The sequence below is a fragment of the Thrips palmi genome, unplaced genomic scaffold (genome assembly GCF_012932325.1).
Source record: "Thrips palmi isolate BJ-2018 unplaced genomic scaffold, TpBJ-2018v1 HiC_scaffold_4, whole genome shotgun sequence".
Taxonomy (NCBI): domain Eukaryota; kingdom Metazoa; phylum Arthropoda; class Insecta; order Thysanoptera; family Thripidae; genus Thrips; species Thrips palmi.
In genome coordinates, this window is record NW_023144631.1 from 10,957,269 (window position 1) to 10,984,695 (window position 27,427).

The 27,427-nt window shown below is 59.0% G+C and overlaps 2 protein-coding genes across 3 annotated transcripts in view; one reads left to right on the top strand and one right to left on the bottom strand.

The window, feature by feature from the left end:
* Nucleotides 1-370: 370 nt before the first annotated feature.
* On the top strand, nucleotides 371-3,528 carry LOC117649670 (brahma-associated protein of 60 kDa). 2 transcript variants are annotated; one of them, XM_034392625.1, is made up of 10 exons: nucleotides 371-631; nucleotides 1,025-1,215; nucleotides 1,299-1,464; nucleotides 1,543-1,710; nucleotides 1,820-1,948; nucleotides 2,040-2,213; nucleotides 2,321-2,466; nucleotides 2,551-2,671; nucleotides 2,754-2,891; nucleotides 2,969-3,528. In XM_034392625.1, exons 1-10 carry the CDS (start codon nucleotides 512-514, stop codon nucleotides 3,122-3,124), a joined length of 1,509 nt encoding a protein of 502 aa, XP_034248516.1. In that variant the 5' UTR covers nucleotides 371-511; the 3' UTR covers nucleotides 3,125-3,528. The 2 variants fall into 2 exon arrangements, with proteins under 2 accessions (XP_034248516.1, XP_034248514.1); XM_034392623.1 differs by having other exon boundaries at nucleotides 374-631; nucleotides 1,022-1,215.
* A 609-nt stretch (nucleotides 3,529-4,137) lies between these two features.
* Nucleotides 4,138-27,427, bottom strand: part of LOC117649618 — a 92,362-nt gene continuing 69,072 nt past the window's right edge. The window contains exons 3-10 of the mRNA XM_034392516.1: nucleotides 8,189-8,220; nucleotides 7,896-8,054; nucleotides 7,560-7,767; nucleotides 6,575-6,689; nucleotides 6,327-6,400; nucleotides 5,019-5,288; nucleotides 4,773-4,943; nucleotides 4,138-4,677 (exon numbers count right to left, since the gene is read on the bottom strand). Of these exons, the coding sequence (XP_034248407.1) occupies nucleotides 4,138-4,677; nucleotides 4,773-4,943; nucleotides 5,019-5,288; nucleotides 6,327-6,400; nucleotides 6,575-6,689; nucleotides 7,560-7,767; nucleotides 7,896-8,054; nucleotides 8,189-8,220 (1,569 nt within the window). The remainder of the gene's footprint in view (nucleotides 4,678-4,772; nucleotides 4,944-5,018; nucleotides 5,289-6,326; nucleotides 6,401-6,574; nucleotides 6,690-7,559; nucleotides 7,768-7,895; nucleotides 8,055-8,188; nucleotides 8,221-27,427) is intronic.

The following is a 27,427-nucleotide window of genomic DNA, read 5'->3' on the forward strand; positions in this document are numbered from 1 at the left end:
AATTAAGTATCAAAATCCCGAATCGGACTAGGCTCTCGGTCTTTGGCAGCGCTACAGACGCGAGTTCAGGCTCGGCTCGCTACGGCTCGGGGATCGGTTGGGTTGGAACCAATCAGAAGGCGTATAGGTCACGTGACATTGGCACCTCTCTCACAAAGTAGAGGCTCCTCGAGGCCCGGACGCGGCCGGAAGTCGCCCGTGCTGGTCGATCTCCGTGCGCTCCTGGTTCCGCCCCCACCACCTCCGGAACCGGAACCGGTGGCAGCAGGCTACAGCGCTAGCCTCACACCGTACCCTCCTCTATTCATGCGCGCGCCGCGCAATCCGCCATCCGCCCCACTCTCCTCTCAACCCTAGCCTCGCCACCCGCAACGAGACGAAAACGAACCTCCGCTTGCGACGCCGCCGCCAGCCGCAGCCGCAGACGCCAAACGCCGAGTTGCGCGTCGGCTTCTTGTTCCGTTCGAATTTCGTGTTATTGTTGTGAATGGAGTGAAATCGGAGCATCAAAATGGCTCAGAGATTTCCTGGGACGCCGAATATGGCTCCTGTGGGTGCCCCTGGACCGCAGAGATACCCTCCACCGTCAGGAGTACCTCCTTTGAGACAATATGCGGGACCAAATTTTCCGGTAGGCCCATTTTTGAGCTCCTGTTAATTACTGTGTTTTTTCATTGCGTGCTGATTGGCTCTGATGTCAGTCGATTCAATCACTGTAAATTTCATCTGTTAATCTTGAGCCAACTCTTATTTTTTCGTATCTTCTCCAAAACATTATGTTTTGTTAGGTTATGTTGACTGAAGGCTGCCAAATTAATATTTTTAATTTTGTTTTGTATCGTATTTGTTATCTCTTTATACACTATATTCGGACTTTTATCTTTATTGACTGGTGCGCTCTGCCAAATTATACTGTGCATCTCAATATCCTTCCGATTTTCTGTTTACATGTCTTCAAACTTTTATGTTTGTGCGTAATGCTGTATGAATGACTAAATTTAATGTCTGATAATATTTTTAGCAGCGACCTGGCTTCCAAGGTGGTCCCCAGTCGGCTATGGGAAATGCTGGTGGGCCTGGGATGATGCCTCCTAGACCGCAAGGTCAACCTCAGCCTCAGTACAACCCTATGGGTCGACCCCAAGGAAATCCAACTTCCATGCCTGTTGGAGGCAAGCGCCCTTCTGATGTACGGCCTCCTACAGTCCAAAAAACGTACGTTGTTCTGCCTAGTCATTTATTCAATTATTTTCTGTTTCAATTTTAATTCCATTTCAATTCTTTGCTTGAATTTTTAGGGACTTCATTCAACATGTACCCACCAAAAAGAAGAAGAAGCTGGCTGACAAGATTCTTCCTCAAAAAGTACGAGACCTTGTCCCAGAGTCCCAAGCTTACATGGATTTGCTCGCATTTGAAAGGAAGTTGGACTCCACAATTATGAGGAAACGTTTAGACATTCAGGTAAATGTTACTTTAATATGGTGGTTTGCACTTAAGATGTTCTTTCTTTTTCTCATGTTGTGCTTGGTGTCTTTGCAGGAAGCTTTAAAGAGGCCCATGAAACAGAAACGCAAACTCCGAATTTTCATTTCAAATACATTTTACCCAGCAAAAGAACCAGGAGAGAATGAGGAAGGAACTATTGCCAGCTGGGAATTGCGTGTTGAGGGTCGTTTGTTGGAGGACTCTAAAAATGATCCTAACAAGGTAAGTTATTTTCCAAAGCGATGATTGTCTTTAAAATTTTGTGCATAACGTAAGCACAATTAATTGTGCTTGTTTATAATATTAATATTGTTACTGCTTTTCTTCTTAGGTGAAGCGCAAATTTTCTTCATTCTTCAAAAGCTTAGTGATTGAACTAGACAAAGATCTCTATGGGCCTGACAACCATCTTGTGGAATGGCATCGCACTCCTACAACTCAGGAAACTGATGGTTTCCAGGTAATGTTTTTTCTCCAAATGTCAGCATTTTGAATTGAAATCATTCTTGATGCCAAATGTGTCTCATGTGCCGAGTGCTCTTTGTTTGTAGGTAAAACGCCCAGGTGATAAAAATGTACGGTGTACCATTTTACTTTTGCTGGACTACCAGCCATTGCAATTTAAACTGGATCCGCGTTTGGCTCGACTGTTGGGTGTGCACACACAAACTAGGCCAGTTATAATTCAGGCACTGTGGCAGTACATCAAGACTCATAAGCTTCAGGTTAGTGGAATGATTGCTCATTCTAGAGGTCTGTGTTATCAAACCTGTGGGTTGTATTGCATCACACCCTTATTGTTAATAATAATAGCAATAATTGTTATTTGCAGGACTCACATGAGCGTGAATTCATCAATTGTGACAAGTACCTTGAGCAGATATTCTCATGTCCACGCATGAAGTTTGCAGAAATACCCCAGCGTTTGAATCCTCTCCTTCATCCTCCAGATCCAATTGTGATCAATCATATCATTAGGTACAAAGTGTTCTTATTCTTTTGCCTTGGCTTATCTGTGTATTTAGTCCACACTCATTAACTTTCTCTGACTTACCTCTGCAGTGTGGAAGGAGCTGAGCAAAAGCAGACAGCTTGTTACGATATAGATGTGGAAGTAGATGATACTTTGAAAACACAAATGAACAACTTCTTACTGTCAACAACAAGTCAACAGGAAATCCAGGTTTGTTTTTTGCACATTGGTGATATCTGCTCTTGTGGAATCTTTGTCTTTTAACTGTTTCTTTAAATACCCTTGATTCTAGAACTTGGACAACAAAATTCATGAAACAGTGGAATCAATAAATACTTTGAAGACGAACAGAGAATTTTTCTTGAGCTTTGCCAAGGATCCACAACAATTCATCAACAAATGGCTGATATCGCAGACACGAGATTTGAAGGTAATTATTTTTCATGATCTTTGTCTCTAAGTGTTATTTTTTTTATAAATTAACATTGTGTTGTTCTCGCCCTACAGACTATGACTGATGTTGTTGGTAACCCAGAAGAAGAGCGCCGGTCCGAGTTCTTCTACCAGCCATGGGCACAGGAGGCTGTGTGCCGCTACTTTTACACCAAGGTGCAGCAGAAGCGAGCAGAACTTGAACAGGCTTTGGGGATTCGTAATAATTGACAATAGTAACTCACATAACCAACCACTTTAATTTTTTATTGTGTATTTATTTTAATCGACTTATCCATTTCTGTGTGAGAGGATGTTTTTCTATTGGTACTTTTTATCCTGTTGGATGCCCCCTGTGAAGCACTATGCACTTGTGGCATTGTTTAATCCTATAACCACAGAGACTACTCTCAATCTTGATTCATTCCTACCTACCAGTAGCCCATTTAGAGCCCCATCAAATTGAAACTTTTAAGAGTTTGTATCAAGCAATTGTATATATTTATATGTCTTAGCAATGCAGTGTATTTTGCAATAAATGTGTTAGCTATGCAGCTATGCAGCTGGTACATGTTAATCATAGTGATAAAAATATTGAATACTTGCTTATGTAAATAAATACCGCTTTCCATATCTGTTTAATCTTTTTATTTTTATTATTAAATTTAGATTAGAGAAAAAACATTATTTAGAGAAACAGTTCTCCATTTTGCCAAGGGACAAAATAAAAAATTAAATAGGCCTATGGATGACATTTGTCAAGTGGATAGTTAAAACATTTCTTGAAAAGGTGTAAGGAGACCATCTATTCTAAGTTCTGAAAGAAGAGAGAGAAACAAAATTTTGCTTAGTTGATTTTTGAAAAGGGAAACAATAGAATGAGTACCTGTCATCTAATTGGCAAATATCAGGTAAAAGCGACACTTCTCTTTACATGCTACAATAATAACAGCCATTTTAAAGCTTTTTTTTTCCAAATATATGGTCAAGTAAACATTTGAAATACATTTTAAACTGCAGCTTTGAGAGACAATACATATATATCCACCATATGACGGTCTATACAAAAATTGGAATTACACAAGACACTAACATAAACGTGTGCATCATCAGTAAAAAATATCTTCTGTTTTGTTGGTGCAGAGTTCCTTTGCCACAACAGCTGAACATTTCAGTCTTTTTCACAAGTTTGGAATTTAATTTGTGGAGCACCCCTCGCGGAGTGGCGTGGCGCGCGGGCGCGGTCAGGGCGCGGCGTCGCTGTGCTCCTGTTGCTCGTCCTGCAGCAGCAGCAGCGCGTCGTGCACACTGTGGTCGCGGTGGTGGCGGCGCGAGGACGACGCCGACGTGGCGGACATCCTGGACGACGTGGACAGGGTTCTCCGGGGCGGGTCCGACGGCGCCGGCGAGGGGGGGTCGTCGTCGCGCTGCGGCGACACTAGCGCCGCGGCCGGCTGGAAGGGCTGGAAGGGCTGGAACACGGACGGCTGCGGCGTCGTCATCGTCATCGGCGTGCACGGCGCGGACCGGGAGGTCCTGCACGCCACCCAGCCGCGGCGCGCCCTCGACCCCAGCCCCAGGCCCAGCCCCAGGCCCGCGCGGACGCCCTGCCCCGGCCCCGGCCCCGCGGACGCGCCAGGGCTGTGCGCCGCGGCGTGCTGGGCCGCGCCCCTCCCCGTCAGCGAGTCAATCTGCTCCAGCAGCAGGCGCAGCTCCGCGGGCGCCGACGGCGACAGCGCGCGCGGCGGCGAGGACGGCGACACCTCGCCGAGCAGCGAGCTCACCTGCAGGCGGGGAGAAGAAAGCCAGGCAGGAGTTAATGCAGAGATTGGGTACGCTGTGTGGGGGACACCTCGCTGGTTCACTTTGAAGCACTGACCTCCGAGACGGTGCCCGAGCATCCCTGGTGGCCGCTGCTGTTGCCGGGGTGCGCCTGGGGCAGCGACGCGGGCCGGGCGGGCATGGCCTGCCGCACGGGCTGCACGTTCACGGACATGGAGCCCGAGTTGGACCACTCGCCCACCGCCATGGACTGCGCCACGGAGTAGCTCTGCGAGGCACGCTCACATTGTAATTTGGCTCGCCCCCTTTTACGACTCGTGCGGAGCGCGGAACGTGCACCCACCTGGGTCTGACTCCTGGAGCCCGTCCTGGAGCCCGTCCTGGAGCCCGTCCTGGAGCCGCTCCTGGAACTCAGCCTGCTGGAGGGGAGGCTGCAGACGGACGGCATGGAGGCCGAGCTGGGCAAGGCCCTGCGCGTGCTGGCTGCTGGCGGCGGCGGCAGCGCTGGGGGCGGCGCGCCTCCGAACCCGAAGGGCGGCAGGGGCGGCGGCGGCGGCACAACCTGGCCGCCGTTGGCCACCGTCACGTACTGCGGGGGCGCGGCGTTCAGCGCCTGCAACACACAGTGGGTCAGCGGGGGATCCACTCCACGTCGACGACGGCGGCGCGGAGTGGCCGTCGGCCGTCGGTTCAAAACGAAGGCGTTCTCGGCCCGCCGAGCTTGGGGCACCGGAAAGCCGGAAAGCCGGCAACTCAAGGCGGCTGCCGCGCTTCACTCCCCGGTTCCGCGCCTACTTCCGGCCGTCCCGGCCCGTCCCGGCCCCACTTCCGGTTAAGGCCCGCCACCTCCACGTGGAAGGCTTGGGCCTTGGCTGCCTCGGCTGCCTCGGCCGGCCTCTGGGTCTGAGGGCGGTAATCCTCTTAGGGAGGGAAAGTGGGTTGTCGGAGCCAAGTGGAACTTTTTGTAAGCCCCGCTATTGGCGCGTCTTGGCCCTGCAGGCCCTGCAGGCAGGCCCCGGAGACGACACAGCCTCTGCAGACTCATTCTGATTCGCTCTGTCTCTCTCACACTCACGGGGCGTCCGGTAGGAGTGCGACAGAGATGGAGCGACGAGTCGGACTTCTGCAAGCCGTTTAAAAAGGTACGTTATAACGGGCCGAGCGCGGCCGCGCGGCCGCCTGGACCAAGGCAGGGCCTGTGCGAGAATCGCCAGCACTTTTCAGGCTCCGGCGACAAACTTACGTTACGGCGACCCGCGTTTTTTTTAAATTCATTCTGCTGCTCTTCCGGTGTGTTTTCCTTTTCGCTGGCGCGAGTGGGCGCGAGGACACGAGACAAAGCCCGAGCGATGGCGACGAGTGGGGCCGGCCTGCGCGGCCTCTGCGGCCTGCGCGGCCTGCGCCACGCCGCCTGCGCCGCCTGGGCCTCGTCAGATATTCAGCGAGGGATTCCAAATGAGGCTCCCCCCGGGGAGAAAACGAGTTAGTCAAAATAAGTTGGCCGGCCACGCCCTGCTGCGCGCCGCGCCACACCGCGGTCTGGCGGATTGTGTCCTGGAGCGGACTTGGGCGAGTTTTGCCTAACCCCCGGGACCGCCGGGACCGCCGGGACCGCCGGGACCGCCGGGACCGCCCCGCCCTCGCTTCTCACCTCGGCATTGGCTGCAGCACGGGCGAAGCTGGAGCTGATGGAGTCGGTGGTGCTGGTGTGCGAGAGGGACCCGCCTGCAAACAGAGAACACAACCTCAGTCGGAAACGCTGCCATAGGGTTGCCGGTGCCACCCGACGCCTCGCCACGGAGCAGCGGCAGCAGCGGGCTTACTTGAGACTTTCGGGTGGCAACTCTACTTCGCCTCGAGCACTACTACTCGAGCGGCAAACACTGAACCCTAACCTACCAGCGGGTCGCAGGAAGTAGTGCCGCAAGTACTGCACCATGAGGTAGCTGCCGCCCTTGGCCGAGTTGTCGTTGTAGCTGATGACCAGCGGGTACAGGTCAGGCTTCGACGTCACCTGGAACCAAAGACGACCACGTGGTCTCTCACGCTGAGTCCGACTCTCGGAGTCGCACAGTGGGTCAGAAGACCGGTGGAGACGGCCAAAATCCCGGACGGGTTTTGAGCTCCAGAGTCGCTAAATGGCACTCGAACCGAACGTGTGACCCCACCAATGGATTGCTCTCCGAACGAGGAATCCATTGGTGGGGTCACACGTTCGGTTCGAGGCCTGTATATAGCGACTCCGGAGCTCAAAACGCGTCTTCGGCCGCCTGCACTGACGGTCACTACCGGGTGTAAAATGTAACACGCAACGGGCGAGCGGGTTGCCTATGCTCGACTCGGCGGGCGCGCCGGAACGGAGCGGTGCTGTTAGGGGCGGTCATTGCGCCCCTGCGCCGCGGTACACGCGTTTTCGCGGCATAGCGCCTTCGCGTCACCGCCACGTCTTGATCAACGGTGCGCGAGGCCGCGAGGCCGCGAAACCGCGAAACCGCGGCGCCAGGACTTCAGGACATCGCGACTTCGCGTCACCGCGGACGCTCAGGACTCCAGGACTTCACGTTGTCGCGGGCCCATGATTCTTGAAGTCCTGGAGTCCTGAGCGTCCGCGGTGACGCGAAGTCGCGATGTCCTGAAGTCCTGGCGCTGCGGTTTCGCGGTTTCGCGGCCTCGCGGCCTCGCGCACCGTTGAGTCAAGACGTGGCGGTGACGCGAAGGCGCTATGCCGCGAAAAAACGCGTGTACCGCGGCGCAGGGGCGCAATGACCGCCCCTAACAGCACCGCTCCGTTCCGGCGCGCCCGCCGAGTCGAGCATAGGCAACCCGCTCGCCCGTTGCGTGTTACATTTTACACCCATGCTGCGACAGGCGCACTGGCACTGACCTCGCTGTAGGGCGGCGGTTGCGAGAACGAGTTGCAGCGCGAGTACTGCGGCGGCGGGTAGCAGCTGGCGGTGGAGTCGCGGTCCGACTGCTCGTCGGGGTCCTCGGCCGAGCCGCAGCCCTGGCAGCCCAGCAGGTCCAGCTCGTGGCGCCGGCGCCACAGCGAGCAGCCCCCGGAGCAGGACAGCAGCAGCAGCGCCAGCAGGCTCCTGCAAGGCGCAACGCACGTCACTCTGTCTTCTCTCGCACCTATCGGGGACGCCTCACGAGTGCGAGAGAGACAGCGACCACTGTCCGAAATGAGCCTACTGCTTGGCTTCCACTTCCAGACGCTCACCAGAAGAACCAGTGGTTCCAGAAGACGGCGGACAGCACGTTGGTGGCGCCCAGGCTGGAGCTCGGGCCGTAGGTGCCGTGGCCGGACGGCAGGTAGGGGGTGTGCACCCCCAGCGGGTAGCAGCACCCTTGCGGGCAGCAGTCCTTGGGCGGCTGGCAGCTGTCCACCAAAAATAATTAATAATAACTTTTTTTTTTCGGATTTTGTGCATGTGTAATTTATCATCTGCTAAAAATCAAACGCAACGTGGAAATCGTTCGTTAGAAAAGCGCTGGTGCGGGGTGGTTACTCACGAGAAGCCATTGTCGCACGTTTTCGAAGTGACCTGGAACGAAAAGACAAACAGAACGTTAGGCACGGGTCAGAGCGATCCAATGGGATACCATCTCATTATCCCGCTGCACCACAGGAACATCGGGCGACACACACACGACGGTGTTCCCGCTCGGTTGGCAGCTCGCGACTTTGACTGTCTCTGCGTCACGCGTTGCGCGGCGAGGCGACCCGAACCCGACCGAACCGAATCCCGAATCCCGAACCCCGAACCCCGAACCCACATCTATCAATCTCCTAACAGCTTCTTGTCGGCAAGCCAAGGCGAGCCAGGCAAGCCAGGCAGCGGGGCCCGCCTCCAACCTCCAACCCCCAACACACATCAATATTTACTTTGTTTGCCACGCCTTCAAAGGGCCGATTGGCAGGACCGGGCGAGGCTGCGGTTGCCAGTGACAAGGGTCTTAGCGCGGTCGACGGATGGATAGATGGATGGATGGCTGGCTGGCGCTAAGAGCGCTAAGCAGCGGCCCCGCCAGGCCTTAGCCAGGCCGCCACCACACCCCGGATTGGATGTCACTGCAAACAACAGTATCCCTTCCCTCACGCGCCCGCCTCCTCTCTACAGTGCTCTACAGTCCCGACCAGACAGACGGGCTTGCGGTCCTTCGCGCCACTTTGCCGCACATTGCCGCCGCAGCTTCTGTTCGAGAGTGTACACTGTGCGAAAAAACCACAGTGAAACCCGTTAATTTTTTTTGCCGGGATTTACTGTGGTTCAGAACACAGCATTTACTGTGCCTGGCTACAGTGTTTACTGTACCTTGTACAGGATATTCCGTACTCCACTCCAGTGGTACAGTAAATCCCGTACAAAGTACAGTGGATCCTGTAAAAAAGGTACAGTAAATCCTGTACTCTGAACTACAGTGACAGCTGTACTAATCACTACAGGATTTACTGTGATTTTTTTCCCACAGAGTACCGCGTGCCGAGATGAAGAGGCACACCACGACGGGCACGTCGCGGCCCGATAGCCGATAGCCGCACGCGCCGTCCATCACGAGGGGCGGCCGAGGAGTTCCGAAGGGACAGAGCGCCTGTCGGGAATCAGACCACTGCAAGTTGCCTTTGCTTAGAGCCGCCCAAGCCGTCCTCTCTGGCCTGGCCCAAGGCCGAGTCCCCGGCGTGCGTAACCAGAGGCTGTGTGCCGACGGCGCAGCGAGGCGGGGCAAGGCTGGGCAAGGCGTCTCGCCGTCTCGCCCGCGAAGCCATTTCGTTCCGAACAGTGACTCCGGCCTGGCGCGGTTTAAATGTGTCACCCTTTTGATGCCGCGGCCAGGCGGCTTAGGGGTCGTTCACGTTTTCCATATCTCCGTCCTTGTTGCTCCTTATGGACTTCCAGTGATTGCGAGAGAGATAGAGGACGCAACGTAATATGTGGATGAGAACGATATCGTTCATTGGGGCTTGAAAAAGTGTGCCAAAATTAACGCACGATGCTCCATTTTTGTGGCACTTTGGCGTGTACCGCGGCCACTAGTGGGCTGGCAAGGCTGGCCAGGCGAGGCTAGCGACCATTCTGGTGATTCTGGCGATTCTGGCAACCTCGTTGTGGAGAAAGGAGGGCGGGGAAGGGGGAGGGGGCGCGCGTTTATGTAAGGCCCCACCTTGCTCCTAGTGACGCAATCTGTGTTCTGCATTTCTCCGCCGCCCGGGGCGGGGCGGGGCGGGGCGAGGCCACCCCCAGAGTGGGCAACTTTATTTACGCCAGAAACAAAGGAAGGAAGCTGAGTCGAGCCGGGGGGCTTGGGAAAGGCAGTGCAGTGGATACAAAACGTTAAATTACCTCCAGGTTGACGTCGCCGTCGTCGCCCCCGCGCGCCGCTCCAGGCAGAGTACTGCCGGCCCTGGAGCGGCCCTGGAGCGGCCTCGGGCGGCCTGGAGTGGATGCAGACCTACAGACCCACTTCTAGCAGCCAGCATGCACCCCTTGCCCAGCCCAGCGCAGCACAGCCCCCCAGCCGGACTCGTTGGAGAGGCTTGGTTTCCACTCTTTGTCAAACCCCCCCCCACCCCTCCCCCTCTTTAAGGCCCCACTCTCTCTCCCTCTCTCGCCACCCTGCGACACTTGTAATCTCTCTACGTGACTGCAGCCCGGCCAGGCAGGCCAGCCGGGCAGGCCTACCGCCGACACGTCAGAATAATAAACACAGCCACGTCCGCGTCCACGTGGCGTGCCGAGGGCCGGGGGCAAAGGGGGCACGGGGGCACAGGGGGCACGGGGGGCACGGGGGCAGGCTGCAGGCCGAAGGTCAAGGCGCTGGCGCTGCAAGGCCACCCAAGGGCCGCTAGGCCGCCCTGGCGCACAGTGTACACAGAGCACTCCGGCACGGCACAACCCGCGCCGGGGAACTCCCAGCCCCAGCCCTGGCAGCCCTGAGTCGTTTTCGTCGCTCTGTCTCCCTCGCACTCATGGGGCGTCTCGTACAGGTGCGAGAGGGAGGCAGAGCGAAGAAAACTACTCTCGGAATCAGTCTACAGGTCAGCGCCGGGGCACCGGGGCATCCTCCTTTCTCCGACCCAACGACCCTCGTCCTTAATTTCTCTTCGTGACATCGCAGCGCACCGACGCCTACACTGTATCGCCATATCTGCCCGGCCGGGCCGCCCTCGAGGCCAACAAGGGCACCGCCAGGGCGCCAGGGCACCGCCAGGGCACCGCCGCCTGCGAGCAAGCCCTTTTCCAAGCCCTTTTCGCATGCAAACAACAAACTGATCACCATGCGCTCTCAAACTCGATCACCATGACGAGCCTGCCACACGAAATCGCTGTCAGCGTCCTCTCTCTCTGGAGCACAGCAAGTGCTTTTCTTTCCTCCCTTCGCTTTCGCCGGCGGGGAGCTCAGTCAGACTCGGCGACGTGGACACGGAGACACTGAGGAGACACACAAGCCCTCTCAGCAGCGAAGGAGGCGCCCTCCTCAGCATGAGTGCTTTGGAACATCATCGGGAGACTGCCGCTCCCCTCTCCCTCCCTTACTCCGTGTGAGGGCACGGCACGCCGCCCTCCACTCCTTAGGCGATAGTGTTGGCTCTGGAGAGGGTCCTGAGGGCTGTAATTACCAGCTCGTGCTCGGCCAGGCTGGCCGCTGTCTCTCCCGCACGCGAGAGAGAGAGAGAGAGAGCGAGAGGAGAGACGCAGGGTTGTTCGGAGTGAGCCTGCAGCGAGCCGCGCCACTCTCGGGCCGTCATCGTCGGAGTCCACCCCGGCCCGGCGCGGCGAGGGTAATTTCCTGCTGCTCAAAGGCAAGCTGTTTTTTTTCGTTCGTGTACTTCTTAAAAGCCCTGAACTTGGCAGGGACAGAGAATCCTGTTTCTCGGGACGTGCGATAAGGGGCCTGGCCCTCGGCCCGGCCGGCCTGGCGCCTGGCGTCGGCATAAGTCACCGTGCGGGCAGCGCAAGCGCAGCTGGTGGCGGAGCGCGAGAGCGCGGCGAACGCGGGGCGGAAGCCGACTGGTTTCTCCGTCCCCGCCGCTAGAGAGACTCAGAGAGACTATAGACCTCGAGTCTCTCTAGCCGCCTAGTCGCCCGGAGGCCGCGGACACGGAGCGAGTGAGGCCGCGCAGCGCGGATCAGCCGACGGAGGCCATGTCCGTGATGGGGGCGATGGGGTCCGCGACGCACGCGCCCTACACGCCGTCGCCGGGCTGCGACAGCTCGCTGGCCGCCTTCGTCACCATGCTGGTGACGGCCGTCAACGCGCGCCTCGAGGCCGAGTACCGGCAGCAGGCCGAGGAGGCCGAGCAGAAGCCGCAGGGCTTCGACGAGGAGTACGACTTCGTGGTGGTGGGCGGCGGCACGGCGGGCTGCGTCCTCGCGGAGAGGCTGTCGCGCCGCGGCGACGTCAAGGTGCTGCTGCTGGAGCGCGGTGGCACCGAGCCGCAGCAGGCCAGGGTGCCCGGCTACCTGCCCTACATCCTGCAGGCCAACACCGCCGAGTACTTGACGGTGGGCATCGCCTCAGACCAGGACCCTGCCAGCACGGCCTGTAGTGTAGTGACCCTGGATCCGCACTCCGCACTCCGCAGGCCGAGCCGGAGCCGCAGAGCTGCGCGGGAGCGGGCTGCTCCCTGCCGTCGCCCTTCGTGCTGGGTGGTGCGTCCGCGCTCGGCGGCATGTCCTTCGTGCGCGGCAGCCCCGCCGACTTCGACGAGTGGGCCAGCCTGACAGCGGACGCGACCTGGAACTACACCAGCCTGCTGCCCTACTTCAAGCGCGCCGAGCGCAACCTGGACCCCAGCATCGCCCGAGACACAGGTGCGCATTGATTGCGGTGCAGGGGCCGCGCGCCTAGAAGCAGGCCGAGGCCGTGGGGGTGGCCGGGGCCGGGCGGCCGGGTGGAGGAGGCCGTTTGCGTCAGGATCCCCAGCACTTGGCTGCGGGGCCGGCGGGGCCGCGCCTCTCCACTGCACTGCACACGACCGCACGGCGCACGGCCCTGGAGGCGCAAAAATTCGAGTGAGCTCGTGACGTGGCGACGCAAAGGCCCTCCTCCGCCCACCTGCGCGTCCCGCGTCGTGCGCGTCGTCCCCGGGGTCACGGCCACGGCCTCATCATGGCGTTGTGAAGGGCCCTGCGGTCTGGCCGAGTCCCGGCCGAGGTCCGCCCGCCAGTGACCCCTACCGACCTTAATTCGGGCCTAAATGACCTCCACCGAGCGCACATCGGGGACCTGGGGCCTGGGGCCGGCCGGGCCCGCAGAACGGCCGAGTGTGGTCGGAGCGCCGGCCGCGCCGCACTGCGTGTCTAGGGCCACTCAGGCGAAAGTGTGACCCGACCCACTAATCGGAATTCGAAGAAGCCGCGGCCGCCACGGGACCGCCAGGGCGGTCACGAGGGCCAGCACGTGTACGGCACGGCGTACTTGAGCGCATCGCGCGTGTAGTGACCGCCAAGCGAAATAACTTGAAAGCCATGTTCTATTAGCGCGCCGAAACGGTTTTAATGTTGAGTGTTCCGGGCGGTCCTCGCAGAGCACCACGGCACGGAGGGCCCGCAGCCAGTGCAGTGGCAGCGCCACCGCCACGCCACCCTCCGCCAGCTTGGCCGCGCGCTGCAGGCCGCCGGGCTGGCCTTCCGCGTGGACGTGAACGCCGGCGACCTGGCGGGGCACACCGTGACGCAGAGCAGCGGCGCGTGCGGCGAGCGCTGGAGCACCTACCGCGGCTACCTGCTGCCCGCGCTGGCCCGGCCCAACCTGCGCGTGCTGACCTACGCCACCGCCACCAGGGTGCTGTTCGAGCAGCACGAGCACGCCGACGGCGACACGCTGCCCGGCGCCACGGCCGTCATGTACCGCAACGCCGCGGGCCAGGTGCGCCAGCAGCGCCAGCATAGCGCCACACCCATTCTCAAAGCAATTATCCGCGCAGTTTTTCAGCCAGTCGTTCGCTGCGGGATGATTCCGAACAGTGCTTCGTCTCTCTCGCTCCCAGAGAGCGAGGCGTCCTGCAGGGGCGGGGGGCGGGAGAGACGGAGAGTTCGGAATCAGCCCCGTGACCGCGGGCGTGCGTCCGTGTGTTGCAGCTGCGCGCGGCGCGGGCCCTGCGGGAGGTGGTGGTGTCTGCGGGCGCCCTGCACACGCCGCACCTGCTCATGCTGTCGGGCGTCGGGCCGGCGGACCAGCTGCAGGTAACGACCGGGGCGGCGGCGGGGGCGGTGGGGGTGGGGGCGACGACGGCCACGTCGGCCCGCCAACTTCCGCCATCGAGGTGCCCAACTTCCCCTTTTAGTGCAACACGACCGTCGCGCCCCCGGCCACCGCGGCCACCGCGGCCACCACGGGCACCCCGCCACGCAGTGGAAGTCAGAGGGCGGGCGGCGCGGACTCTTTCCTGCTCTTCTCCCGCGGCTTCTGGTGTGGCGACGCGGCGACGCGGCGGCGACACTTTCTAGGCCACGCCGCGCCCCGCCACGCCGCTCGTCCCACTTCCGCGTCGGCCCGTTGTCCCCGCGTCATTACCGTCACCAAGAAGGCCGTTAGTGTGATCTACGTCCAATTAGTCTCCGGCTGAGTCCGGTCTGGTTTCAACGGCTTCAGCCTCGGCTTCAGCCTTCAGCGCGCGTCGTCGAATGAGGCCACTCCACGCAGCGCCACGCAGGCAGAGGCGGTGTCGCGGTCGCCTCGCAAAGCAGCCCGCCACACAGTCGCTAAACATGACTCGAACCGAACGTGTGACCCCACCAATGGATTCCTCGTTCGGAGAGCAATCGGTTGGTGAGGTCACACGTTCGGTTCGAGGCCCATTCAGCGACTCTGGAGCTAAAAACGGGTCTAGAGTTTCGGCCGCCTCCACCGGTCCTCGGGCCCACTGTGCGTCGGCCGCGGCGGAGCCCCTGCGGATGGCGGGGTAGGCAGTCCCGCCACGCACGGCTGCGGCCGGATAGATGGGTTGCCTACCGTCCGGGCTGGAGCGCCTCTACGATGCCGAGTACGAAGTCCGTCCCGTCCGCGCCGCATCGAGTACTCCAACGCTTCTCATTCACCACCACGACGGCATTGGAGTGATGCCCGACGGCCTTGGAAGCCCGGCCAGTGAATTGAACTCGGCGGAACAGGAAATTGGGTGCGTCGTCCCGAAAAGGCGGGCAGGCGACCGCGACGGCGAGGCGCGGTATCGCGCGGGCGGGCGGGCGGGGCGGGGCGGGGCGGGGCGGGCGGGGCGGGGCGGGGCGGGGCGGGGCGGGGCGCGCCAACAGGTCTTTGTTCTTTATCGCGCAGCGGACGGCGAAGACCGGCGGAGACGAGGACCGGTTCGGTTCCCCGCGACGCGCCGCGACGGCATGTGCCATTACCATCACTGCAGCGGACTGATCGTCGCTCTGTCTCTCTCGCACGGAAGCTCTGCGCGGAATGCAGGCCAACAGAGGCCGCGCATTTCCTGTTGTTTCGTGCAAGGCGAGGCCTAATGCTGCGGACTGATTCCCAGAGTCGTTTTCATCGTCCTGCGTCTCTCGCCGCGAGTGCGGAGTGCGGGGCAGACAGAGCGACGAAAACGACCCTCGGGGTGGGTCCACTGCCTCACGCCGAGGATCACGCCGCAGGCGGCCAACCTGACGGTGGTGGCGGACCTGCCGGTGGGCGCGGGGCTCCAGGACCACGTCCGCGCCAACGGCATCGAGCTGGCCTGCGAGGCGCCGCTGTGCGACGTCGACTGGGCGCGCCGCGGCCTCGACCTGCGCAAGTACGCGCGGCGCCGCGCCGGCCCGCTGTCCGCCACCGGCACCCTGCAGCTCACCGCCTTCGTCAACACCGACGGCGACGACCCGCGGCGCCCGGACCTGCAGATGCTGTTCCAGTCCGCGCTGGAAGTCAACGGCAGCAGGTGCGCGAACGAATGCGCGGATGAATGCATAAACGGAAGGAATGAATGAATAGAAATAAAGGAATAAATGAGTATGGTAATGAAGGCGGGAATAACGAGGCGGGCAGGTACTCGTCCACGCCGCGCTGACCCGGGTGACGGCAACGCGGGGCGTCAACATTTAGCCAGCCGCCTCTGGTTGGCCCGGTTCACACGGTGGCGCCGAGTGAGTCTCGCTGGTTGAAAGAGCTTCTCCCCTCGGCCCGCCAGGTGCCTGCACAACGAGGCGTGGCGCTTCAACCGCATCAAGGTGCTGCCCACCGCGCTGCGGCCGCTGAGCCGCGGCTCCGTGCGTCTCAACGCCACGCACCCCGAGGCGCTGCCCGTCGTGCGCACGGGGTACTTCACGGACCCGGACGGCCGGGACCTCAACGCCACCCTGCAGGGCCTGCGGCTGGCCGTCAGCCTGGGCGAGTCGCTGGCTGGGTCCGGCCTCAGCCTCAACCGGGACCCCAAGGTGGCACCCGCCTGCAGGTACGCCCCGCAATGGAATATTTATATTAATACATAAATATCATCTGAAGGCGGTTTTCCGAAAAATGTCGGCAGTGACCACCGCTACGGCTCCGACGAGCACTTGGTGTGCGTGGCGCGCACCACGACGGCCACGCTGTGGCACTGGTCGGGCACGTGCCGCATGGGCCGCGCGGACGACGACGCCGCCGTGCTGGACTCGCGGCTGCGGGTGCGCGGCGTGCGGGGGCTGCGGGTGGCCGACGCCTCCGCCATGCCGGCCGTGCCGCGCGGCCCCACCCTGGCGCCCACCATCGCGCTGGCGGAGCGCGCCGCCGACCTCGTGCTGCAGGACCACGGGCTGCTGGCGTGACGCGGCGACACGGCCGCCTTTGCTGCGCCAGCCGCCAGGGCACGGCCAGGATGATGAATCGTGCCTCACGCTGCGCATGTTCGGGCCGCGTCAGCCGCGCAAAAAAGGAGTAAAATATCGACGAAAGTTTCCCGCCGTAAAGATACGCCCGAGGACACAGGGCCGCCCTTCCTCCATTTTCCAGATTTGTTTGTGATCCCTGCGATCGCCCCTGATCCTTCATCTCGCCTCAGCGGCCTCAGCCTCCGGGACTGGCCGTATCCACTGACGGCCACCCTCCCCGCGCCTCAACCGCCGTCCCCTTGCGCCATGCGGCCCTTCGAGGCCTCTCTCCGCCCCTCCGCACCCCTCCCCTCCCCGCCCGCGCCCATGACCCGCAACATCCATGCAGAGCGCCGTCCTCCCCTCCCCCTCCCTTTCCCGCAGCGCGCCGCCGCGGCGCCGTCGGGGTCGGCGACGCTCTGTCGCGAGGAGCGGCGCCCTGCGGCCCTGCGGCTCCCTGCCGACTGATTCCGAGAGTCGTTTTCGTCGCTCTGTCTCTCTCGCACCTACACGGGACGCCCCATGAGTGCGAGGGAGACAGAGTGACAGTCTGCTGCGGCCCCGCCTCCGAGGAAGGCGTCGCGGCGTCGCGTTTTCCAGAGGCAGTGCGGGCAGTGCCACTCCGGCAGAGTTATAGAGCGGCCAGCGCCGCGCAGCCACGCCGCCGTGCGAGCCAGTGGGTCAGTCCTAATGGCCAGCGGAGCGGTCGCTCTGTCTCTCTCGCACGCCAACGGAACGCGCCATGAGTGCGAGAGAGACGCGCTCCTCCAAGCGCGCCGCGCGGCGCCGCGCCACCCCCATTAATTTCGTTTACATATTATTTCCGCGAACGCGTGCGGGAAAAAGGGGAAAATAATGAAGCAGCGGAGAAACGATTTCCTCTCCCGTTGTGGAAAAAAAGTTGATTCGGCGCGGCATTTGCCGGCAGACACACTGACAGGGCAGCACAGAGAGGACGAGGGCGGGCTGGGGGGCAGAAGACGAGGCCGGAATATAAGGCGCCATAAACACGGAGGCTGTTTGCGCTGTTTGCCCGGCCAGCCTCGCCTCGCGCAGCCTTGGGCCGTGCCTGGCCTTTCCGTCCCCGGACTCCTCTCTCTGTCTCTCTCGCTCCCATGGCGTGTGCGGCAGGAGTGCGAGAGAGACAGACGAGGCGTGCGGGCGGCGGGATCGCTCGACTGTTTGTCGGAGGCAGTGTGGGGGCCCCGCCCCGACCGGTACACCGTAAGGCCTAAGGCTTTGGGTAATGACACGCCTCGACCGTTGGTTTTATGAACGCTCCACTTGCGCGCCGCCGTTGTTGGGCAGGTTGCCACGCGGCGCGACGCTGATGGGTGGCGGGGCGGGGCGGGGTGCAGCCGCGCTTGAGGACGCCACCTTGGCCTCGTTGCAGCATCCGGCCGTCCGGGACGTCCGGGACATCCGGGCCACTGGAGCAGGCAGTGCGGCCACCACCACCACCACCACCTACAGTGTACAGTGCGTTCCAAATAAAGCGCCCAGCCGATGCCATTGAAGCCAACAGCGTGCGAGAAATTTATGTCGGCAGACAGTGTAGGGGCGGCGGGGCGGCATGGCGTCGTCTGCACGGCGTGCCACGCCATGCCACGCCATGCCACGCCATGCCACGCCATGCCACGCCCTACATCCCGGCGCCCCACAGCGCCCTAGTGTACCACCCTGGTGCAGGTGGGCGGAGTGGGCGACACTGGACGGGGCACGGCACGGCACGGCACGGCGCGGGGCTGCCGCCTCCACTTCATGCATTACTGACGGGCTTCTCCAGGGCCTGGAGCTTGGTCTGGAGCGCCCCCAGCCTCCAGCACACGTGGGGCTGCTCTAGCGTCCAGGGAGCCGAGGGGAGCAGGGGCGCGGCGTGGCGCGGCGTGGCGTGAGGCCTCCGGGGCCCCGACACCCCCGGCTTGGATCACCTCGTAATAAATTCAAGAGCAGCACAGCAGCCCCGCACCGCCACTCCGCTGTTGTTGCTTTTGAAAACAAAGATATCGCATGGCGGCGCGGCTCGGCTCGGCGCGGTGCGGCGCGTGGGGCCGCGTGGCCTCCGAGGTGGCCTCGATGAAGGGGCTGAATTACACGGATAAACGGAAAACGGCAAACGGGCGGCCTGCGTCAGCCCCCCCTTCCCCCGTCGATTCTTTCCCTTCTGCCTTGTAACTGTTCGAAAGGGCGCCAGCCCAGCAGAAGCCCGCACAAGGTCGTCGGACCAGTGGCAGCAGGGGGTGGGGGGAGGAGAGGGGGAAGGACCTTATTAAGCAAGCCCTACCCTTCTCTCTGAGGTCAGAGATGCATTGGACGGAGTTAGGGAAGAGCCAGTGTTTTCCCCGCGGAGCCTTAAACATGCTGGCGCCAGCCCTTAATCCTCCGTCCCTCCAACCTCGGCCCCCCCCCCCCGCCCCCGGCCGTCCGGATCACCCCGACCATCGCCTACACCATCGCCTCCCCACTGCCCCATTCACCATCATCCCGACAGCGCCCAAATGAACACGCTGGAGGCGACGCGATGCGGAACAGAGTTCCGTTCCTGGAAGACGAGCGGAGTGACGGTCGCGTCTTGGACGGATGAAAGTCCGACGATTCAAGATTAATCTTGGCGGTGACTGTCTTTTCTTGCCCTCGGTCCCGAGTCAAGCCGGACGTAAAGAACACACAGCGCACTGTCGGCCGTGTCAGCCTGCGGACGAGTGGGTAGAGGAGAGTGGGGGGTCCCAGCGAGCCCGCCACGCGGTTGGAGCCGCTCCTCCTATTTGTCTCGGTTTCGGTGGTATAAAATCAGTCCCGATGGCTGATTTTGGTGTCATCTGACGCGGGTGGTGACAGTGCTGGCATGTGCTTGTTCGTGTGTTGATCGGTGTCGTTTTGTGGAAGTTACGGGCGTTTTTGTCGTCGCGGCCATGTGCGTCTTTGTGTGCCTCGAGGCAGTGCGTGCGATAAGGCGGCTGCTGCCCGACGCTCACGCGTGTCCCGCCAGCGTCCTGCGTGCCACAAGAGTGAGGTTATGTGGCGGCCCTCCTTCTGCGCACCCAAGCGGGCGACCTGCTGCAGCTCCTACGGATTCCTCATCAGCATCTCCGCCAATGGATCCCTCTGCCTGCACCACCTGCTCCACACCGCGGAATTCCAGGTGACTCTGTGTCGTCCGTCGGGCTGGGTTGGGCTGGGTCAGGGTATTCCCCGTGTTCCTTCTTTAGGTGTAGCGGCCTCTCCTTCGACTCATCAGCATCATCAAGTCACACCTCATCGATCGCCCAGTGCCTCCGAGTCACCCTTGGTTTTGGGTTCGTTTGGGGTTTTGTCTGTGTCTGCCCCGGGGGGCACCTCGTTCCCTTGCTCTAGCTCGGAAGTGCTGCTCCACGAGTCAATGAGGTGTTTTGCGATAGTGAGGAGGAGAGGGAGGAGGATGCGGCGGTGGGGGTGGAGCATAGCAAGCCCTCATTTGTTTAGGCAGTTCGTCTGCTTGCGGGGCGAGGCGGGGGCGGGTGGGGGGCATCATGGCCGCCAAACAAATGAGGGTTTGTGGTGTTCTGCCCCCACCGCCGCATCTTCTTCTTGCTCTTCTTCACTATCGCAAAATACCTCATTTTCCTAGCATCGACGTCCTCAGCTGTGGATTCTGCCTTGTTCCGGTTTCTGTTTCCCTTCTGTTGCTTAGGATAATTTACAGCGTTCAAGGTCTGTCCGCGGTTCGCGACCGGCCCCGGCGCGGCGCGTCGCAGCGATAAGCCGGTCGCTGTGTCAGCGTGCTGGCCAGGATGTGGCGGCAGACATCCGACGCTGACACCACCAAGGCGGCGGCTCGAGACGCCTCACTGCGGTTGTTTTTTTCTCCGCAGGGTTTATCAACCTGCTACTACAGTTTCAAACGGCGTTGCCAAGACGGAGCGGTGATTTCGGCGAACGGCTGCCAACGCTGGCGAGTGGTCCCTTTTGCAGTTACCCGCGCGTACCACACACGTAGCCGCCCGGCCGACTGTAACACCTTCGTGGCGGCCTTCTTTTCCACAGGCTTTTCCGCGCGAGGCTGTAGACGGAGACTGCAACGTTACCCAAGACACGGACCCGTCAATACCAACGCCGTGTTCAAGAGCGGGACCACCGGCCATACCTCCCAGCCCGACCCCTTGCGACCGAAGATCAACGCCTGCGATTGGGGTTCGTTTTAACAGACGCGGTGATGCGGCGACGGGCCGCGCACAGGCGGTCCTGTCTACAGGTAGCCAGCAGTCGGATGTCTCTTTTGCCGCCAGATCGCAGATCCGAGACCAGCATGCACAGCACGGCGATTCGGTGTGTAGTCGGTCGGGTGTTCGGTTGGATGAAGCTTTCTATTTTGTCGGCAAGGTCGCAGGATGCTCTCGCCAGGACACAGGTCGCATGAAGAGAGGGGCAGGGCGAAGCACACCTTTCTCAATACATCAAGATTTGGACCAAGAGGACGCCGTTGATCCCCGAGATAAGGGGACGAAGCAGGCGGGCACCGGACCCGGTTGTGCTCAAAGAGGCTGTTCTGGGGTGGAGGCCTGCATTCCCTCCCGGGGATGTATACCTCCTCTCTGACTGGTCATACTGCGAGTGGGAGCATGTAGCCGCTTGAGGTTCTTCTCCGCCGGCATAACGTGTCACCCTAGTAAGGACGGCCATGTCTCGTTTTGCAGTGCAGGCGAGCATGTGTCGGGCCCGAAATGGCATACGATCATGTGTGGTCTAGCCCTTAATGGTAATGGTAATGGACGAGTGGGTAGGCAGGCCCGCGAAACTCGGAGGTGGTGGGGTTGCCTATCGCCGCTCTGTGGGCTGAGTCCCAGCAGTGCTAACAACGTCGCTCTTTCTCTCTCGCACCCCCAGATACACAGCGTCGAGCGTGGCGCTGTTCACATTTCAACTCGAAAGAATTGCTTCCTTTGATCCACACTGGAGCCGTAAGAGCCGCGAGCCGTGGAGCCCACTGCAGTGTCGAGTGGCCACACTGGCACGCCAGCAGACCGATTCCGAGAGTAGTTTTCTGTCTCTCTCGCTGTCGATAGGTTCGAGAGGGCGACGAAACCGCCTCTCCTCGGAACCAGTCTGCTCGCACTGCCTCGCAGTTCGGCGTATCTCCCTCCGCCGAGATGAACACGCCGCGTGATGGAAATTGGATCAGTCGCACCATGGTCGCACACGACGCGCGTTTCGTTACCCGCTGGAAATTACGGTGGAGTGGGGGGGGGGGGGGGCTGACTGCCTCACCCGGCCTCGCCGGCGGTGTCGTAAGTCGGTGCGAGCTGCCACTCCAGCGCCCCCCTCCCCTTTCCCCGGGCAACGAGGCTAGCTTTCCATTATTCAAATCGAGTCCGGCACTGAGTAGTCATACGCAAAGCACCTGTGATGGCCGGGATGACAGGCGGTGCGGGCAAGGGGGGGGGGGGAGCACAGCGACAAGGAGCGCCGAGTAATTAATTTGCGCCAGTCGGGGCTGTGCCGTGCTGCGCCACGGACGGCCATGGCTGCGCGTGTGCCGCGCGCGAATGAGCGCTCAAATGAAAACGATTCCACTTTACACTCGCAGCGCATTGACTTTCCCTCGGTCCGTCGTGCCGCGCCGCCGCGCCTTGCCGACCAACGACCCTCAGCATAACTCATTGCAGACTGATTCCGAGAGTCGGTTTCGTCGCTCTGTCTCTCTCGCACCTGTACGGGACGCCCCGTGAGTGCGAGAGAGACAGAGCGACGAACAGGACGCTCGGAATCGGTCCGCAGTCGCAGGCTTCGCGAGCTTCGCAGGCCGCCGCGGCGGAATCCTCCAGGACGACGCAGAGCGACGCAGAGCGACGCGAAGGGCATCTAAACGCCTTCATCTCTCCAAGCCGCTTATTCCGGACGAGAAGACAGGACACGACGGCTCGCCCTGCCCGCCCTGCCGTCCGCCTGCCTGCCTGGCCGCCAGGCTGCGCGCAAGCCATTCGATTCTGGCTTCATTAATATGCAAATCTGTTGCGGTCCTGCCGAGTGACCCTGTGCGGGCAGGCAGGGCTGGCAGGCAAGGCAGGCAGGCGGGCGGGGCTGGCAGGCAATGCAAATGGCGCGCCTCGGACCCAAGCGGCCGAGACGGCAACAGGGAGACGAAGACGAGCCGAGAAATATTCATTATTCGGGTGGACGCAGCGAAGCGGCGAAGCGAAGCCGTCTAGCCGAGTCTGGCGGTGCATCTGGGGCGGAGGCGGGGGCGGGGGCGGGGGTGCACTGGAGTCTGTCAAAGACGCTCGGTGCGGTCAGGGCTGCTTGCTTTGCAGCGAGCTCCCTGGAGTGAGAAAGCACCAAGAAGGGTCTTTTCATTATTTCCACATCTCTCTTTTTTTTTCAGCAGGCGGCGCGGCAGGTGTCAACTGATCCACCGCGCGTGACCCACCGCTCCACCCGCGCCGCGCGCAAAATCACGCGCCGCGACACGAACCGAGACCGGGATTCGAGACTCGAATCGAGACTCGAATCGGAAAGGAGGCAGCCAGGCGGGCAGCCGGGGCTGCGGCGGGCTGCAACGACCGCGAGGCCCACTTTCATTACCATGGCAATGCCGGCAATGCCGGCCCAGCCAGCCAGAGCGGTGCGCGGTGCGGTGGGTGCGGTGCCGGCCACGGCGGACTTTCCCGAGAGTCGTTTCGTCGCTCCGTCTCTGTCGCTCTCCCGCGGCGTCCCGCGACGGTGCGAGAGAGAGAGAGAGAGAGAGAGAGAGAGGAGAGAGAGAGAGAGAGAGAGAGAGAGGAGAGAGAGAGAGAGAGAGAGAGAGAGAGAGAGAGAGAGAGAGAGAGAGAAAGCGACGAAGCGGTTCTCGGAATATCTCGGCGGGGCGGAATAAGAAGGCTTTATTTGCCCGGCGTCCACTCCGCCGCACAGCAAACAAGAACAGGGGGCAATGTCGGGCAATGCGCGGGGCTCATAATCGCGTCGGCCGCTTAATATCCCCTCCCCGCCGCGAGCTGGCAGCCCTGGCAGCCCACTGGGAAGGGAAAAACGGGGGCAGCCACAGGCGACTTTCAGTAGCAGGGCGGTAGGCCGAGGAGAAGAGGGCCCTGGAATGAGGCGAGGAATCCGAAATCCGGAGGCGCGGAACGCAGTGGCGACATCCACGTCTCGTATGGGCCCGGCCGAGGCCCGGCCGAGGCCCGGCAGAGGCCCGGCGTACGTGCCGAATCCGCTAAAACACACGTTTGGGAATGTGCCTCGTCTCCTCAAAGCGAGAGAGGAGGCTCCATTCCGGGGCCCGGGGCCTCGCCCGGGGCTGCCAGAGGGCGGTGAGAGTGCGAAGGCGCTGTGCATGGGGCCACGGCCACGGTGAGGTGTACGGGGACGAGCCGCCTCACCCCGGCAGGGGCAGGGCAGGGCCGAGGGCAAAGCAGAGCGCGCCCGCCTTTCAAAGTTGTCCCAAGACAACGCGCCTCGCCTCGCCCCGCCTCCACCTGGCCAGGGCGGCCTGGGACTTGCCTGGGCTGCAAGGCCCCGAGCAGGCGAGCGCCGGGCCGTTTCAAAGGCAACGCGGGTGGCGCGCCTCGCCGGTGAAGAGGCCTACACTAGGGTGTTTCACTTTCGCAAAAAGTTTCGAAATCTCATGACCGCCGGGTAAAAATTGATTCTTTATCAAAAAAAAAAGTTAACGTGTTTCGGGGTTTTCCAAATTTTGCAAAATTAGAGGTCGCTCAACGCCTTTGAAAAATTGAGGCTGTATTTACTTACGTCCAAAATGCTGAAATCGCCAATTATTGACCGATTTGGACCATTCTGGGCTCATTTGAAAGGTTTTGAGCTGTACTTTAAGAATCTGCGGCCAGAAATTGGATTGGAGTCGTTTGTTGGGCTACAGAGCCACGTTTGTGTTTTTCAAGGCCCTAATTGCAACTTTGCGCGACTGTATCTTCGGCAGTTATAAACCGATTTTCCCCCGCGATATCTCAAAATGACCGTCAGAGTCTCTTCTTTCCAACGGTGTGCTTGGATTGGCATTTGAAGCATTTGCCTAGTTTCTATGAGGCTCGAAGTAAAGATATGCGACAAATTTTCATGTTTACCGTACACTTCTTGGACGAAAAGTGTACTGACGAGAGCCGATCTTCGCTTTCACCCCTATTTTCAGTTGCGCATGATGTTTTTACCACCTCAAAGCCGGCTAGTGCTGCTACAATGGCTCCAGGGACATATAAATAGCGTTCGATGTTGAAATCTCATGTTAAGGTCAGTGCTTCTACACCTTCTATGGTTTAACGTCTCCCCTCGACATTCCAAAACAGACTTCAAATTCACATCTTTCCGAAACTGTGGTTAATCTTTAGTTTAAGTCTATTTTGTATCAAAAGGTGGTCAACGCCTTTGTGGGTAGGGGTCTATTTGACCGGTTTCTACCGATTAGAGCTAGATAGCAAGCAACACTCTTTATAGTTATAAAGATACATTTTCAGGGGATTTCACTGTGCACCACTGTCTGTGGACCAATGCATTTTGCTGAGCTAAAAGTCAACCTGCCCATAATGATTTTCACCAACACTTCACTGTAAAGATAAATATTCGGAATATACGAAGAAGCCTCTGGTGAAGATTTTAGCCGGAGCACTTTCGTGAATTCACGAATACTTAGTAATTTAGAAATGTTCTTCGTAAATCCACGAACATTCATCGTGAATTATTCAGATTATTCGTATATACACGAAGATTCAGTTTTTACGAATAATATTTGCGAATTTACAAAGGAACCTTTGACTACAGTTTGGCCCGAGGCAGCTTCGTTTATTCCCAATTTATTTCTTACAGATTGTTCTAAATGAATGCTTGAATTTGGATTTGGAGAACTCGCCACAGCCTCTCCATCGTCCAGACTTCGTGCTCCACCCCTCTTACACGACTTTTCGGGTCTATGGAGTTCGGGTCAGTGAGACAGGAAAATCAACAAAATGCAATCGAATAATCTGAATAATTCACGATGAATGTTCGTGGATTTACGAAGAACATTTCTAAATTACCAAGTATTCGTGAATTCACGAAAGTGCTCTGGCTAAAATCTTCACCAGAGGCTTCTTCGTATATTCCGAATATTTATCTTTACAGTGAAGTGTTGGTGAAAATCATTATGGGCAGGTTGACTTTTAGCTCAGCAAAATGCATTGGTCCACAGACAGTGGTGCACAGTGAAATCCCCTGAAAATGTATCTTTATAACCATAAAGAGTGTTGCTTGCTATCTAGCTCTAATCGGTAGAAACCGGTCAAATAGACCCCTACCCACAAAGGCGTTGACCACCTTTTGATACAAAATAGACTTAAACTAAAGATTAACCACAGTTTCGGAAAGATGTGAATTTGAAGCGAGGGGTGAATCACTAGTGTACTCATGTGTACAAATTTGCCCGTACTCAGTGTACTCTCAAGTTAAAAAAGGGCGAAATTCACTAGTTTTTCGACCGATTTGGCGTTGAGTGCCGTTTAAAACGCTAAATAAAGCCTTAAAATGTTTTCAAATGTGAAATTTATGAGTAAAGTAAGGTGTACTCACCCGTACTCATGTACTCATGTGTACACCAGAACGCAGAGTGATTCACCCCTCGATTTAAAGTCTGTTTTGGAATGTCGCGGGGAGACGTTAAACCATAGAAGGTGTAGAAGCACTGACCTTAACATGAGATTTCAACATCGAACGCTATTTATATGTCCCTGGAGCCATTGTAGCAGCACCAGCCGGCTTTGAGATGGTAAAAGCATCATGCGCAACTGAAAATAGGGGTGAAAGCGAAGATCGGCTCTCGTCAGTACACTTTTCGTCCAAAAAGTGTACGGTAAACATGAAAATTTGTCGCATATCTTTACTTCGAGCCTCATAGAAACTAGGCAAATGCTTCAAATGCCAATCCAAGCACACCGTTGGAAAGAAGAGACTCTGACGGTCATTTTGAGATATCGCGGGGGAAAATCGGTTTATAACTGCCGAAGATACAGTCGCGCAAAGTTGCAATTAGGGCCTTGAAAAACACAAACGTGGCTCTGTAGCCCAACAAACGACTCTAATCCAATTTCTGGCCGCAGATTCTTGAAGTACAGCTCAAAACCTTTCAAATGAGTCCAGAATGGTCCAAATCGGTCAATAATTGGCGATTTCAGCATTTTGGACGTAAGTAAATACAGCCTAAACTTTTCAAAGGCGTTGAGCGACCTCTAATTTTGCAAAATTTGGAAAACCCCGAAACACGTAAACTTTTTTTTTTGATAAAGAATCAATTTTCACCCGGCGGTCATGAAATTTCGAAACTTTTTGCAAAAGTGAAACACCCTAGCCTACACTGCCAAACAGTTTGGCGTCGGGCGATGAACGAATCTCCGATGGCACGCACCAGAGGACACGTTTTGACTGTGCGGGTTTCAATGGGTTTTTTTCCCCATTCAACGGAACGCATTATGTTGACAGGAGTTTTTGTTTGCGGTGTAGTGCCGCGTAACGCCCGTCCTTATCGCCGCGCGCTCCCTGACGATGTTGACCCTCGGCGTCCACCTCAATGAGGGCGGCCGCCGCGTCGCCCTGGCGGGTCGTGGCCTCCTTGACGCCGCCGTAAAACCCCCGCCGCTCCAGGGCCCTCCAGCCAGTGGACTGATTCCGAAAGCCATTTTCGTCTCTCTGTCCCTCTCGCACCTGTACGGAACGCCCCATGAGCGCGAGGGAGACAGAGCGACGAAAGCGACTCTCGGAATCAGTCTGCAGGACTGCTGGAACGCAGAAGCAGGTCGAGGTAGCGGCATACTGGAAGCAAGACCCGGGCCGACACGTGCGACGCGGCACGGCGGCACTCTGCTTGAGCAACGCTTGTTTTCCGGCCAGGAAGACGGCCTCCTCGTGCGGCCGCGCCGCCGTGCCGCCGTGCCGCCCGCGGCGGTCGCGTGGCGGGCTTATCGAACACGTCTCCGTTGGTTTGCATCATTAGGGTCGCGCGGCCCAG